This window comes from Acanthopagrus latus, unplaced genomic scaffold (genome assembly GCF_904848185.1).
Source record: "Acanthopagrus latus isolate v.2019 unplaced genomic scaffold, fAcaLat1.1, whole genome shotgun sequence".
Taxonomy (NCBI): domain Eukaryota; kingdom Metazoa; phylum Chordata; class Actinopteri; order Spariformes; family Sparidae; genus Acanthopagrus; species Acanthopagrus latus.
The window spans coordinates 39,157-56,632 of NW_023504063.1; the positions used below are offsets into that span (position 1 = coordinate 39,157).

Sequence of the window (17,476 nt, forward strand, 5' to 3'; positions counted from 1 at the left end):
GTACTGAACAGATTTTGCACTTCGTATGTTCACCGAGAAAAATAGCATTACATTAATTAAAACATTGCCCCAATGCTTGTGATATATTTGCTTTAAAAAAAGAGATGTGTGGAGATGTAAAAAGTGAGGCAGATCAGGTGGCATCATCACTGGACAGCACTGGAATATTTTCACATATTTAAACAAAACTTAACATGGTGAAACACACATATACTGCTGCTATTCTTTATGACTTTAATTACATCTTTTGAACATTTAGAGGGATTTCCTGCACACAGCCATATAGAATACATGTGTTTGATATGAAGCTTCTTATAATGCCACAGTGAGCGATGGGAGAGTATATAAGCAAGAGGATTTTCCTCACGTGAATTCCCTCAAAAAACTTAGATTTCTTCAACTGTTGCTTTCTTTTTTCATGTGTCAAGAGTGTTCACAATGACATAAGTTGAAGTAAGTCCAGCACTGATCAGCTCTATAACAGTCCTGTCCAGAGGTTATAGCAGGCAGTGTTGATGACAGACTCAAGGTGATGATACATGGACACCAGCTGAGGATGAGGGCTGCTACTGGCCTGAGGCTGTGATGGCAATGGTTCCCGAAACACAACCTTTAGACTCTGTGGGAGCAAGAGAACGGGAAAAGAAACATTGCCGAGACGTTTGCACAACTTAATGTTACAATAATAATATCAGTATGATAAACTCACTGTTTTTCCAGCTTGACTGTCCAGAAAGACTAAAACAAAGCAGTCGGTGAACTTCTGGTTCAGAACAGCCTGAAACAATTTAAGAGGCATGGAAATAGATTAGATGGTCATTTTGAAAGGAAAACTGTATACGAACAAGGATATTTCCTTTCGTTCTTATTTTTTATGATGTTAAACTGAAAAGAAACACATTTTTGGTGACAGTGAAATATCAGATATTAAAATGTTGATGGGTATGGACCAAACGCAGGCACAGTATGCAGAGCTGCTGGCTTTTGGAGTGTGTTAACCCTATATTACTATTTGAAATCTTTCTTTTAATTAGAGCTACAATGTTACTCAACACAGAAACAAGGGAGCCTCCTGGGCACCCCTTAGCCAACCCATACCGTGTATCAAGCAATCTCTCCAGGAATTTGTTCTGATTGCAAAAATTAAAGCAAATTCAACCAATCCCCTCGAAATCTTGGGTATACTGTCAGTGCAGCATTATGGTGGAACACAAATGACAGGCATTAATTAACCAAGAGTCTTATACCACACAACACACCTAAAAACACTTCAACATCTCCCTTTTTACTTTTAGAAAAGCTGCCACAACAACCCCCCTCCTCATGATGGTATCATTTTTGTATGTGAGTTTCAATCTCACATACAGTACATGTCCTGCTGCCACAAATATTCACTAGAGCACCCTATTGTTGTAATTTTTGGTAGGGCAGGTGTGGTTATTATTAATTAAAGGGATATTCTGGTGTAAATTTAATCCATGGTCTAGCACACCATGACACCAAGTACCCCCCCGCCCCCCCCCCCCCGAGAGATCAAGTTTTCCAAACGCTAGCTTACGTAGTTTTAGCAAGCTCAGAAATGAATGCACAGTAATAATAATAGTAGTAATAATAATAATAATAATAATAATAATAATAATAATAATAATAATAATACACTTTATTTCTATAGCACTTTTTAAAAACAAGGTTTACAAAGTGCTTTGACAGACAAAGCAAGAATACAATTTACAATTACAAAGGACAAAAAAATTGCTTGCATGAAATGGTTGAAATAACAGAGGTGATGATTCAAAATTGGTAAAGTGTGTGAGACAAAAGAGATAAAAATAAATAAAGTAGGCGAAATAACAGAAACATAATAAATAGAATAACACAAAAACAAGACTCAAAGACAGAGTAAAAATAGACACACAAGGGCCACATCACATGAAGGCAAGTCTATAAAAGTGAGTTTTAAGAAGTGATTTAAAAGAATTTACTGATCCTGCGAGCCTTATCTCCTCAGGCAGGGCATTCCAAATTCGAGGGGCCCTCATGGTGAAGGCATAGTCCCCCCTAGTTTTTAGTCTCAACTTTGGAACGGTTAGGAGGGCCCCGCCTGAGGATCTAAGGCTGCAAGCTCATAGGGAATTAAAATATCTGTAATATAGCTCGGAGCCAGACCTGAGCATGCTTTAAAAGTGATCAGTAAAATGAATTCTAAAACAGACAGGGAGCCAATGGAGGGAAACTAAAATTGGAGTGATGTGTTGACGTCTGTTAAAACCTGTTAGAAGCCTAGCTGCTGAATTCTGAATCAGTTGGAGGCAAGAGAGAGATTTTTGATTAATGCTGGAGAGAGGGGAGTTACAGTAGTCTAATCTGGAAAAGATGAATGTGTGAATTACTTTTTCCAGATCGAGGGGTGTGAGCATTTGTTTTATTCTGGAAACAGAGCAGAGTTGATAGAAGCAGGACTGGACCAGTTTATTGATATGAGGGATGAAAGTCAGCTCTGTGTCAAAGAGTACACCTAAGGGGTGTACTGCGAAGCCAGTTTAGTGGGTTAGCGAGGTATGGTGAGTCTAAAGCCAGGCTTCCCTGTACTACAAAGGTGGCTCTCTTTTAACCCGGCTAGATCACCATGGTAACCTGGTCCAGGGACCAGGTTACCATGGTTATGTTCAGAGTTTCAGCTTAAAATCGGCTATAAAACCGCCGCTGTTTCACTGTGTAACTCATTCAGAGATGCCGTCACCATTCATTTAGAACCCAGTGGACCTGGGAGCAAGAATAATTCGGGCAGCACTACGAGGTGAGTGGCTTCTTCGAGATCGGGGCATTTCCTGATGAAATTATCTATGATCGATATAGATTTTCAGCCTAGGAAATATGGTGCATTTGCTCACTTATTGAGCCGAGCGTCAGGAATGCCACTAGAAGAAGCTGTGCGCTCACTGTCGGGCAAACTGTTTGTGTAGCCCTTCGTTTTTTTTGCCACAGGAACCTACTTACATTCAGATGGTGATGAAAAAAATATATACAGTGCAGATATACTATAAACAATAATGATGTATACAACAAAACAGTAGAGAGATCAGATTTCTCTCTGTCAGGCAGAGGTGGGAGAGTTATTACTTAAAGTGATGGCTTGTGGCAGGAAAGATTTCCTATATCTGTTGTTATGACAGCGAAGCTGAAGCAGCCTTTTGGAGAAGGTGCTCTGCTGTCTGACTAGTGTGAGGTGGAGAAGGTGGGGAGGATTATCCATGATGGATAACAGTTTTCAGTGTCCTCTCCATCACAGCTTCCAGAGTGTCCTGGTTGCAGCCAATCACAGAGCCAGCCTTCCTGATGAGTTTGTTGAGTCTGTTGGTGTTGCTGGCTCCGATGTTGCTCCCCCAACAAACCACAGCAAAGAAAAGTACACTGGCCACCAAAGACTGATAAAAGATCTCCAACATCTTGCTGGATCTCAGCTTCCTCAGGAAGTAAAGTTTGCTCATTCCCTTCTTGTAGACAGCTTGAGTGTTAGATCTCCAGTCTAGTCTGTGGTTGATGGTAAGACCAAGGTACTTACAATCCTCCACCGCCTCCACATCCCTTCCAAGAATGTGTAGTGGTTAGATTTTAGAAGGAAGGGGAGATCAACTTTTCATCACCATCTCTCTGGTCTTGCTGATGTTCAGCCGCAGGTGATTCTGTCCAGTCCACTCCACAAAGTTGTCTACCAGTCCTCTGTACTCCTCCTCCTGTCCATCACTTTTACACACAACAGCCGAGTCGTCAGAAAACTTCTGCAGGTGACACAACCCGGTGTTGTACTGAAAGTCAGTGGTGTATATGTGAACAGGAATGGAGACAGTACAGTCCCCTGTGGAGCTCCTGTATCACTAACCACTGCATCAGACAGAACACTGCCCACACAGAGAAACTGAGGCCTGCCTGTCAGGTAGTCAGTAATCCAGGATATCATTGTGTCGTCTACACCCATCACCCACAGCTTCTCTCCCAGTAGCAGTGGTTGAATGGTGTTAAAAGCACTGGAGAAATCAAAGAATGTGATTCTCACAGTGCCTCCTCCACCATCCAGGTGCGAATGGGCTCGTTGCAGCAGGTAGATGACAGCGTCATCAACTCCCAAGTGGGGCTGGTAAGCAAAATGTAGAGGATCTAGTGGTGGAGTCTCTCCAGCTGTCTCCTAACCTGGCCTGCAGTAACAGTCATGCGTGGGAGGGTGCTGGTGTAGTGGAGGAGGAGGAGAGGTGCTGCACAGGAGAGCTCACATCAGGGTAGTGAGGGGGGAGGGGAGGAAGCATATGGGGCAGTGAGGGTGTGTGGGGGTCTGGAGGTGTTGGGGAGACAACAGAGGCCTGTGAGCTGAACCTATTGAAGAAACTGTACAGCTCGTTTGCCCTCTCCAAGCTGCCTGATGACTGTCTGCTGCTCACCTTACACCCAGTGATCTGCTTCATTCCAGTCCACACATCCCTCACATTGTTGTGCTGGAGTTTGGCCTCCAGCTTCCTCCTGTAGGTGTCTTTACAGGCCCTCAGCATATCCCTGAAATCATGCTGCACTCTCCTCAGTTCTTCCCTGTCTCCAGACCTGAATACCCTCTTCTTCTTGTTCAGAAGGGCTTTCAGGTCATTGGTGATCCAAGGCTTATTATTAGGGAAACAGCGCACAGCCCGGGTTGGCATGGTGGTGTGGTCACAGAACCTGATGTATTCTGTGATGCAGTCAGTCATGCTGTCAAGATCCTCTCCATGTGGCTCAACAAGTACATCCCAGTCTGTTGACTCAAAGCAGTCCTGTAGTGCATCAGCAGCCTCCTGACTCCACCTCCTCACACTCCTAGTGTAAACATGCTGCTGCTGAAAAAGAGGGACATACTTTGGGGTCAGCAGGACCAGGCTGGGGTTGATCTTCCAAGGGGGCGGGGGGGCTGTGGGACTGTATGCATCCTTAGCATTTGCATACAAAAATTCCAGTGTGTTATCATCTCTGGTGGGGCAGTCAACATACTGGTGAAATGTTGGGAGGGTTTGTCCAGTGAGACGTGATTAAAATCCCCAGTGATGACAATAAATGCGTGCATCTGTATCAGGGCAACAGCGAAGTGGATGACATCACAGGCCACCGCTGCATCAGCTGAAGGAGGAACGTACACACTGATAATGATGGCAGTTGTGAATTCCCGGGGTAATTAATGGGGTCGCATCCCCACAGTCAGCAGTTCAATGTCCGGGCAACAGAGACGTTCCTTCACGTGAATGTCTGGGATTACACCACTTCTCACTCACATACAGTGCAATCCCTCCTCCTTTCTTCTTTCCACTGCTTGTCACGTCCCTGTCCATCCGAACAGTGCTGAAGCTGGGAACCACCACGCTGTGGTCCAGGAAGTGTGAGTAAAGCCATGTCTCCATGAAACACAACACACTGCACTCACGATATTCCTTCTGAGTCTTTATCAGCGCAACAAGCTCATCCGTCTTATTTCCTAGAGACCTCACGTTCCCCATGACGATCGCTGGTACAGCCGGTATGTGTCTCCTCTTCTTCGCCCACCATTTCACTCCGGCTCTGCAGCCCCAGCATCTCTTTGCCAGCACTTTCGGGACCTCGGGCCTGGCTCCGGGCAGCAGTACAGGTTCACACAGCAGTGCAGGTTTACACAGCGCACTCAGCTGGTCGCATGTGTAAACAATGCACTTAATGCGCTCCTGACCCTCCATTGCTAGGGCTAGCAGAAACATCATAATAAGTGCCGCAAAAGTTCAAAAAAGGAAAGTGTCCATTCTCTCACAGTCACCAGAGAAGAGCTGTCATACCTCGAAACGAAAATCAAAACAGAAACACAAAAAAAACTACGAAAAACTTGGAAACCCAGGGGAGATGCTCCAACAGGCTGTCACGGCAACATCTACATATAGATATACATATAGATATACGTATAGAAGATGTCTACAATCAATATCGTTTCAGGCTGTAGTCACCAGCCTGTCTCCAGAAACAAGGCAAATTGTTACGATCTTTATTTTGAGTACTCTCATAAATTCAGAAGGATCCGATAATTATCCCCCTTCAAGATAAAATAAACCCCTCTAGAGTCCTTTTTTACATTTCACACTGAGCTCTCATTGTTTCAAAACTGAATCCCCACGATTTATATTATGCAGAAGGCTGAGGCAGACATGCTGAAATTACTAAACAAAAAACAAACCACTAAAAGCAAGGAAACACTGTTTCTGACCATGCTTCATGCCCCCTCACAGAAAGAAAACAGTTATAAAGATCACTTTCTTACCAGATATTGGATTGCGTTATCATCAAAGTGTCTGCAGCTCTGAGGGAAGCGGTTCAGTAGGACTTTGATCAGACTCTGATACCAGGCTGGACTCAAGGTGAGGAAACAGTCCTGCAGCAACAAAACACACACTGTCATTTCATTAACCTGCCTGTCATTCACTATAAACCACATCTAGGGAAAATCAAAACACAAGATGGCTCATCATTAATGAAGTCCATCTGCTGTTATGGTTGCATGACATCAGCCAACATTTTGATTGAGATACTGTGTCTACAGATGACATTTTTCACTCCACAATTCTTGGTTTGGTTCACGTCAATAAAATAAAAAGGCTTCTATCAACTACCTATATACTGGTATTAGCCGCTGCTGATGAAGTTGTTTGATTTGTCCAGGTTTTCACATATGCATTCTGCTACCATCACAATGCATGGGTTGAATAGAGGATATTTCTCCAGTAGAATGTAAAGGTGTTCAGTCTGTAGATCATCCACAGTAACAGGGACAGTTTTTGGAAAGTTCCTGTTTAACCCTTGCATGGTATCCAGGTCAAATTGACCCATTTCAAATTTTTAAGAAAAATGGTACTTTTTTTCTTTTTTTGGAAATGTATATATTTTTTCTACCTGAAACTCAATGGCCTTAGCTTGATTTCTGTGATAAACATGTACAAACCAAAAAAAACAACAAAAAAAAACACACACATGCTACTATACCCCACACATTGACATCCTTCATATGGTCTTCGGTAAAGATGGCCTTTACTCGGAATATGCACCACAAGGAGCACCACAGGGGCAGAACAGCCCAACAGCCAGTAGCAACAAATAAAACTGACTGTGTTCTAGAGACTGATTGCAATCATTAAACATACAGTATCTCACAACAGTGAGCACACTCCTCACATTTCTGCAAATCTAGCACTCATACGTCCATTTTCCACAGACAACCTTGGATATGACGCTGAGCACGTGACCTCAACTTCTTTGGTTGACCATGGCGAGGCCTGTTCTGAGTGGAACCTGTCCTGTTAAACCGCTATATGGTCTTGGTTTCAGAGTGTTGGCAATCTTCTTATAGCCTAGGCCATCTTCTTTGCCATACGGTGCCATGTTGAACCTCCAGTGACCAGTATGAGAGAGAGTGAGAGCGATAAAATCGAGAAAATCGAATTACTGGCTGAAGCATTTAATAGGCCGGTATGCTAGGTGGCGCTGAACCCATTTCAACGAGCGGTAATAGAGAGTCACCTCCAGCTGACCTCTTTACGTCACCAGCTGCCTCGGCGTTCGAGAAAGATGGCATACGAAGAGCGAGACGAAGCTACATCTTTGTACATTTCGTATGCGGTGTACATGATAATTACACAAACTAGATGCACCATTGCGCTCTTGCTTGCGGTTATTTCGGAGGAAAGCCGCCGCCGCCTCTCTACTTCCGGCTCATGGCCCCGGTAAAAAAAATCTCGAGCCTGCGCAGAATGTAAAACTCCGATCCGATCTGATGGAGCGTATACATTTAAGAGTCATGCGACTATCAATCGAATAATCTAGGTGTATTAATCCGACTCTGGTCCGATTTTAGTCAGACTAAGGTGTATACATGCAACCTAAAAAATCAGATCATAGTCAGACTAATGCAGTAATTCGGTTTTCTTGTGTGTCATGTAAACACAATGACAGTTATACAAGCTAAAACTCACTACTTCCCATTGTTTCAAAGTGTAATTTCTTCAGTGTTGTCCCATGAAAAGATATGATAAAATATTTACAAAAATGTGAGGGGTGTTCTCACTTTTGTTTAGAGATCTTTATTGTTTGAAATTGAGATAAAGACAATTCATGTAGATGGTTATGAAGTAAATATCTCTTTCAGCATTGTTTTTAAAACCCCAAATATGTACTGGGTCAATTTGACCTGAGGGATACCAGAGGGTCCCAAAAAGACAATATATATAATTTACAATTGACATTCATTGTGTTGGGATGGAGGAATAAATCTGAGATGGCATTTCAGTTACAATTAGACACACTGATATTCAGGTGGCTCATAATAGGTTTAATTCAATTAACAGCATCTATCAAATATCTGATATATCAAGCAACATGTTGACATATCCAACACCACCACCTCCCTTAAAACTACAGCTGGGTATTACTACTGATTTTCGGAATCAATTCAATCCTAAATCACAAGGTTACTACTCTATTATAAATTCAAGGTTGATTAAGTTAGGGATTTGAAAGAAATTCTCAGAGAACTAATATTGTAAACAGAATAGCAGAAGGAAACCTCTGACCCAGTGTGCATTATTAAAAATATGGGTGCTTTTGAGATTTGTTGGTTAATTCTACCTACAGTGAAATGAATGGGACAGTGTTGTGATTTTTTTTGGCATCTAGCTATTGTATGGCAACAAAAGTAAATAAGAGAAGAAAAACAGGAACTTCTTGATGCCTACTGCCCACACTGTGTAAATAGCAAATGTACATTGTGCCCACCTGTGCGCCTCTTAAAGTGAGGTGTGGTCAGGTGCATTGCCAGTGCATTGCTATATTGAGGCAGCAGAAAGTGACTGTGCCATGGACCAACAAAAAGCTGGTCTAAAGTCAAAGGTGCTCTGTGTTTCCTGCTATTTAAAGCAGTATTCACACTGTAAGTTGCACCTACACCTGACGGGTTCATAACACGAAACACTCTGATTTTACAAGGTACAAGGTAAAATTATTGGAATTTTTTATATAAGCGTTTAGAATACAAATTCATGTTAAAATCCTAGATTCCTGCTACATTTTTTTTGGCAATGGGAGAGTTGAGGATGCGTTTCAGAAGTCTCACAGTCTGAGTCTGGTGGTATGTCAGCAGATACTTCTGTACGTACTGCCAGAAGGCAGCAGGATGAACAGTCTGTGGTTGGGTGGGTGCTGTCTTTAAGCATCTTTGGGCTCTGAGCATCTCACTTCACTGATGTCACTGATCTCTGTAGATGTACCAGTGATGTTCTGGGCATTTTAATCATCGGTTGTAGAGCCTTTCTGTCCTGGGTTGTACAAGAACCAATCCAGTTGGTGATGCTTCAAGTCAGGATGCTTTCCTATCGCTTCTATGTAGAAGTTTTTCAGAATCTTGTTCTGGAATTTAGCCTTTTATGATTCTTTTTATGAGGCTACTCTTAATCATTTTACATTTTTCTATAAGCAGTACTATCACTTCAGCAAATATTGTGGCAAAGCTGAAGAGGAAACTCTCGAGGAAAACAGAGAGACAGCAGACAGCTGCTTCACTCCACACTATTTTACTGTATGAATCTGAACTGTGTGACCTTTTCACGTGTCGAGGATCACAGAACTAACTGATCCTGAGTTTATCAACAGTTTCTTGTGTGCAAATATGCATGTTAATATAGACATGCATAAATCTGAACATATTTCACCAACCTCCATCTCACCCACTATGATCATTTTTATGACCCATCCCGCCTGATCCATGGACTGAGATCTGCACACCACAAAACACAGCACAGCAGAAACTCCTTCTCCTCCTCAGTAAAATATCAGTGTATTTTCTCATATGTAGTCAAACACAGTTGTTGATGGGGTCAGATGAAATTGTGAGCAGAGGGCCCAGCAGCCACGGACCACCTTGGTACCTGGCTCTTAAAGGGAATGGAGATGGCACTCTGATTGGTTTATGTTATGCCCAAAACACGTCCAATGTGATTAATTCAGAGTCTTAATACACAATATGCAATACCTTTGCACAGTGTGCCTCACTTTGCACCCACATAATCCACTGTTTAACCAAAATGCTATACAGTAACACAAGTATTTGTTGTCTTTTTAAGGTTTACTTGCCCAATGGAAAATCCACCTGCTTGCTGTTAATTGACGGCTGGTAAGTTTGGACCCTGTGAAATGCATCCACAGGAAAAAGGCATATCCTGATAGATCAATCTGAGATTAATTAATTGATATAGGATCATTCAAACAAAGACTGATATGAACAGGAAAATATATATATGTTTTTTTTAACGCAGCCATAGGCAAAAGGAGCATAATCCAAAACAAACTACAGAATAACTTGATTTATGAGGGGAGAACTGTCTAAAAGAAATTGTCAAAACCAAGCAGGGGTATTAGGAACATGTACAGTTAAAGGTTTGACCAAATATTACTCAGACTTGCCACATAATATGCCCCTCCTTAGTACCAGTATTTGCTGAGGTCATTCAGCTACTTTAAAGGTAAATAGTTTTTTGAGAAACATTAATTATCCAGCTTTAAAAGGTGTTATTTGTAAGAAAAGATTATCTTTTAGTCTCACTCCCAACTCTTCAAATAACAACACTTTGGGATGGCAGCTGAGCCAATCTACAATTCCAAAGTGTCAGTTTTTGTGGAGTTGAGAAACCCAGTGCATCATTATTTGACAAAATGAGAATGAGACCCAAAAATATATTTTTCTTACAAAATGCAACTTAAATGTGACAACGTTAAACCCTTGGATGCATCCAGAAACAGAACTCATTCCGTCTTGTGAACAGTTTTACATAAAAAGAAGTGTAGGAAAATTTACATTAATATTACACTGTGCCTATGCCTGTCTCCAGCCACGTCAGATGACTTGTGAGTTCACTTTGTCCTGAGCCTGTTGTTCTGAAATAATTGAATAACTCCTTTATGCCCAACACCGACAAAGGTTCGCAGCAAATCAACTATTTTGATGACAGTTAAATCCATCTGACAGCAGCCAATCGAGGTATGAGGAGAGAAAGGTATGTTTGGAAGTGCTTACCAGTAGCAGGACAAATATATCAATTTTAGTTTAGTTGGAGGGAATCTTACCAGCTGTGGGTCAATCTCCCCCACCGAGCGGCTCTGTACAGCCTCCAGCAGCCTCCTCCAGCTCGCTGAATGACAGCTTGGTCAGCTTCAATTTGTCAAGGGCAAGATGCTCTCCATGAAACAGCCTCCTCCACAGATTTTCTCTCTGCGACAGTGGCCCATCGCCTGCTCCACACTGGCCTGGATCTGTCTGCAGGCTGATGCAACCTCGTTGTTGAGCAAAGGGAACAGAGGAGAGCTATAAAGTAGCCCCTGAGCCTCTGGTCCACCCCCTGCCAGAGGGTAAAACTCATTGCCATCACTAGGGGCCAAGGCTGCTGCAACTCCAGATGCAGTTTCCTCCCAGAGTTTCCTGCTCAGCATTACGTGACCCACAGGCCTCTGCTCGATCTGAGGGGAGCCAGCCTCCCACTTCACCAGGGTCACGGTGGATCTGAGGAAGTTTCTTGAAACGCCGCATGTCGGCAGTGAGGCGGGGGAATAGCTCTCTCTGACTGGTCATGATCACATAAAACCGCAACCTACAATTAAGATCATACATCAGGTGATTTTGGCTTATCAAAGAAATATCACTTTACATGTTTGACTGTATGAGTAACACAGAACCCAAAGATATATATTATATATATAGGATCTATTCTTTCTTATCTCTTTACCTCAGCAAATGCCTCTCCCCGTCTGATTGTTCCTCAAATGGAGCAGCATTATGACACACCACCAGGGACACATCAAAGTCATCATGGTGGTGCAGGCCCTCCAAATCCTTGTAGGAGCCCGAACTTTAGCAGGAAATAACAGAAAAAAGATTAGGTTGAAATAAAGAAGCTTACATAGAAATATATTCATTCTGTAATTCTGATGTTTTTTGTACCTGTTCCACAGCGCCACTAGAGCATATTCATGCATTTCAGGCATCCCTTTCTTGTTGTCAGTGGTGACTGTAGACTTGGACATGCGAAGTGGCTTCATGTTGTAGGTGCTGGCATGGTCAGTGATGTAGTTATACAATTGATGAGCTGTTATCATCCTTGTGGAGATGGAGAAGCTCCCTGATGAACAGAAGGATCAGAGGGTCACAGAGTTTTAAAATTCTTCATGTGACTATGTGATGCAAATATCTATCTTTTATCTCATCAGTGAGTTGAAAGGACTCCTGGTTAAGCTAACACTGGGGAAACACACAAATGCACATTACTAACAGCATCTATTTTCTGTGGCAGTGAGACAATTTTCAGTATTTAAGAATTTCTTTATTGGATTTTCGGTTGGCTAGCAGTGAGCCATACAGACAGCTCGAGGAGATTCCTGGTGTCCAGCAGAGATTATTAGCTAGACTCACATTCACAACATAAGGCAAATACCAGGGATGCACCAAATATTCGGCCACCAAAAATGTTCAAATAATTTTATCACCAAAACGACACGGCCAAAACAGAAAGTTGTGATGACTCAGACAAAAACCGCAGCCAGCACACTCTTGTCTGGATATGCGCCAACGTGTCTGTGGTGTGGACGTATTTAAATATATCTAAGAACGACCCACGGATAGCAATTTGCACAACTTGTAATGCTGAAATATCAAGAGGGGGTGCATCTGCAAAGAGTTTCTCCACGTCGGGTTTAATTAATCACCTGAAATGCAAACATCCTGATTGCCATTCTGAGTATGAGAAGAATGTGGCACAGAAAAGGCAAATTAATCTGAGCACGCCCACTCTGTCTGTGGCGGACGTTTTTGAAAAGGCAAGAAAGTTTTCCAGTGATGGTGCCAAGGCAAAGGGCATCACACCAAGAAATATGGAATTCACTGCCTTAGATGATCAGCCATCCTCTGTCGTAGAGGATGTGGGATTTCTTAGGCTGATAGAACATATTGAGCCCCGTTATGCCATGCCGAGTAGACGACATTTCTCAGACGTGTGTTTACCTGAGCTGTTTAATGTTGTTGCAACTCACGGCCATGAGCTTATAGCATCAGATATTTCAGCAATCAGTTTCACGACCGACATGTGGAGCTCAGACGTCAGCCTCTCCAGTATGCTCAGTCTAACCGCACAGTGGATCAATACAGATTTCAAGCAGAAAAAGATTCTCCTCCATTCACAAGAGTTTAGAGGGTCACATACAGCAGCTGCCATTTCTGATGCATTCGCCAGTAGGTTCGACACCCAACATATCGACCCATCTTAAGTGCATGCCATAGTCAGTGACAATGCAAGAAATATCGCAAAAGCGATAGAAGAAAGCCAGCTGAAAGGAATATGGTGCATGGCCCACACACTACATCTGGCTGTGAACGAGGGAGTGCAGCGTAAAAGACGTATTGGCAGAAGAATTGTTGGCCACTTTAAACATTCTCACCTGGCCTATTCCCGCTTACAGTCTATGCAAGACCGGTGGGTCTTAATAGAAAACATTCTCTCTCTTCTTGCCCCCTTTGAGCAGCTAACTAAAGAATTCAGCTCCTCTGATGCATCTGTAGCAGATGTTATTCCTTTATTTTGGCACTAAAGCGTCTTCAAAGCAAAGAAGTTGAGACGCACCACGGAGTGAAAACAATGAAAAGTTCACTCATAGAGTCTGTTAGCACACGTTTCACTGAGATCTATTCGGATCATCTGCACTTCATGGGGACTGAACTTGATCTGCGTTATAAAGATCATTACTTGGATGTGGGATTAAAGCAGTGTGCATGAGAAATGATCCTGGCCACGATGGATGCGGGGAAGCCGCTTGGAGACGGAGAAGCGCACACAGCGCAGCAGAAGGAGAGCAGAGCACAGAAAAAAGGATTGTCTCTCTGCATCAGATGAGGGGCATGCACCCTCGCTGTCTGATATGTTCAGTGAGATCCTGCAAGTGCACCAAGTAATAGGTAGGTTATTCTGTTCTGACTTACTATATATGTGACTGTCAGATCATTTTATTTTTTATTTTATTTGACAAAAATGTTTATTTATGCACTGGCCCTATTTATCTTTCTCAAATGTCAGGCAGAGGACAAGCTCAACCGCTCAGCAGTTAGATGTGTCTGAAGTCCCCATCTCCAGAAGTACTAACCCTCATTACTGGAGAAATAACAAAGGCCGCTGTCCTGACCCAGCAAAGTTGACACTCAAGTACTTGTCTGCTCCGTGCACAAGCACTGACAGTGAGAGACTGTTCAGTGCTGCAGCTCATATTCTCGATGAGAAGAGGAACAGACTTCACCGTGATAATGCAGAGAAGCTACTCTTTATCAAGAAAAATCTGCCACTTTACCCAAAGAAGTAGAATGGGCTTGTGTCTAGTGTTTAAATATTTGTTTTCCACTTTGCACATCTGCAGTTCTTGGTGCATTTGTTTCTGTTAAAGGCCTATGGATGTTTTGATACACTGTTATGTTGAGGCCTACAGAGATCACATTGTTATATCTTCCAGCAGTTGCAGTCTTGTTCTGAATGCACTTTTGTTGTAGTAGTCCTACAGAGAAAATCTTAAAATGCATTTGATTTTTTTATGAGAGAACATATTAATTTGACAATCTTTCGCAAGCCAGTAAGTTATAGGCATTTACATTATTATCTATTTAATGTACACATCTAGCGAGGTCAAGTTAAACATTTTATTTGAATTTTTATTTTATATTGTGCATTGTTGTAATGTCAGTGCTAAATAAATATGTCATACTTTTTGTAACTGATTTATTCTTTGAATTGCAATGCCTTGATTTTAGGGAGGTTAGTACAACAGTCATAATTGCCATAAATGCAATCTGTACCAATAATTGGCATAATAATTTCTTTTGGTGTTTCTTTGGTTTTTCAGTTTTCGGCCTCGGATTCCTCATTTTCGGTTTTTGGTTTAAGCCAAGAATTTTCAATTTGGTGCATCCCTAGTAATGCGAAAATTAAAATAAAATAAAAATGTATTGAATATAGAAGAGTCCAATTAGTCCAACAACACCAATCAAAATGGCCTTTAAGTTACAGTGTTTTTGGTGGTTTACTCCATGTTGCACGTGGAATTATGGTCTGAAAGGAACAGTTCACCCAAAAATGAAAATTCAGTCACAATCTACTCACCCCCATGTCAACGGAAAGTCAGGTGAGGTTTTGTAGTCCAGAAACAATTAACTTCAGTGTGCTAATATGTATATTTTCAAGTGAACTGGTTGAGTTTGTGCACCCACTTCAGACAGGGTGCACACTAACTTTTCTCTGTCGTGTCAAATATCCATTCAACAGTTGACCACACGCATCTGTAATGTAATATTGTGAAATGCTGTTCTGTAGAGGGTGAGGACAAGGCATGTAGCAACCCCGAAAAAAAACGTCTTAAATCACCTCAGTACTTATTCGCTGTCATAAAAATTGACGTCTTGATCAAAAGTTCAACTTGTATCACTTTGGTTAAGGTTAAGAAAATTATTAATGTTTTTGTTACAAAACATTTGACAGTGTAATACCACAGTTGAAATGGTTGCATGACAACCAGGACAATGCACCGTGCCACAAAGCAAAAATGATTCAGGAATGGTTTGAGGAGCACTACAATGTGTTTGAGATGCTGACTTGGTCCCCAAATTTCCCACATGTCAATTCAATCGAGCATCTGTGAACCTAGAACTCAAAGGATCTGCTGCCACCTTGGTGTCAGATACCACAGCAAAACTTCAGGGGTCTAGTGGAGTCCTTGCCTCGAAGGGTCAGGGCTGTTTTGGCCACAAAAAAGGGACCAACATGATATTAGGCAGGTGGTCATAATGTTTTGCCTGATCGGTGTAAAGTGTTACTAAAACATAGTTCTTTGCATAACTGTAAATAAAACAGCAATATCTAACTTTCTACACTGTGAGTTTATCCCATGGTATTCTGATGTATACATTCAACTTATACTTTGATCTTTCCAATGCAAACCATTAGTGATTCCACAGTGATTCTGAATATCAAGAGCAACTGGAGTTGCAAGGAAACCTGAAATATCACTAAATCACTATATCACTACCACAAAGTTACCTTGAAAGACATGGTTACGGCCAAATTTGGGAATGTCTGGGTGATGGGAGATGAAGTCGTCGAGGAAGTCGGTGAGCTGGTAGCCCTGGCGAAGAGTCATGTGGCAGCCAACCAAGTACTGGTGAACCACTCGCAGGTGGAAGTCGTAGCTGAAGGAGTGAACATGCATCAGGTCCCGTACCTTATCACACTCCTCAGTGAAGAGCATAGAGAGCTAAAATAGAGGGATAGAAGTCATTACCAGCACAGAATGAATAGTGGACAGTCACAGAGCAAGGGAAGTGACAGTAAGCAAACATTTTCTCAACTGCAGAAGGTATTCAAAACTGAAGTCTGCCCATTTTTATGACACAGCTCATTCTGGAAATTATGAGATTCTGGAAGATGAGGCTTTCTTCCTCTGAATGGTTATCTGTAGATCATCCACTGGTGAACCTGCTTTGCATTTGAAGGGGTTTACCTCCCCTTTCCAGCTGCTCCCAACTTTGACTGCTTTGTGCTTTGCACATTGCTGCTCTGTGACTCCCATTGCTTCCTGTGTGAGAGTAGTTTGTATGTTAATCAATATTAATCAAATTCAAAATAGGAATTACCGCAGAGCTCTCTTTTGCTACAGAAAAAGCCTGTGCCTTCTGTGTGTGTGTATGTGTATATATATATATGAAGTTAATGACAGTGGCTACATTGATGGGGATAGTCTGTAATCATGGGGGTCATATGAAAAGAAGAGAGTACACAAAGCAAGTTGATTGAAAAGAAACAACATTCATGACAGGAAAGCCTAAAAATTATCACATCCACTAACATTTCTCTTCAAGGTTGCACCACTTTCTGTCCTGGAAAAACAGAAATATTTAAACATGTCCCATGTCCTCGTTACATGTACAAACACTTTTTTATAACTATATATATATATATATATATATATATATATATATATATATATATATATATATATATATATATAAACTAAAACGCTAACCCTTACCCTAACCCTATCTGTGAACACACCACTACAGCAGTCTAGGCAACTGAAAGTAATGTGTGTGTTTCTTTTTTTTTTTTTACGTCTTCCTTGAAGTTGTAAATTGCTACAAAAAATTACAAATAATGGTAAATTCACATCATAGATGTCTAATTTAAATCACATGCTGTATTTTGACATTTCACACAACGTTTACCTCTACTACTTCCTGTAAAACAATTATCTGTTGCTTTGTCATATGATTATATATTTTTTAGTGCCTAATTTCAAATACAGTAGTAGTAGTCAGAAAATACATGCATTTTTTTAACCTTATCAATGAATGGTGAACAGTGTAAAGACCAGGGACAAG

General features: G+C 41.7%; 1 protein-coding gene across 1 annotated transcript; it reads right to left on the reverse strand.

Moving 5' to 3' along the window:
* Positions 1–211: 211 nt before the first annotated feature.
* Positions 212–17,000, reverse strand: LOC119016123 (KICSTOR complex protein SZT2). Its single transcript, XM_037092022.1, has 9 exons — positions 16,140–17,000; positions 12,014–12,191; positions 11,799–11,921; positions 11,467–11,663; positions 11,295–11,414; positions 11,143–11,207; positions 6,296–6,406; positions 710–778; positions 212–619 (listed from the first exon to the last, which is right to left on the reverse strand). Exons 1-9 carry the CDS (start codon positions 16,345–16,347, stop codon positions 476–478), a joined length of 1,215 nt encoding a protein of 404 aa, XP_036947917.1. The 5' UTR covers positions 16,348–17,000; the 3' UTR covers positions 212–475.
* Between the last annotated feature and the right edge of the window lie 476 nt (positions 17,001–17,476).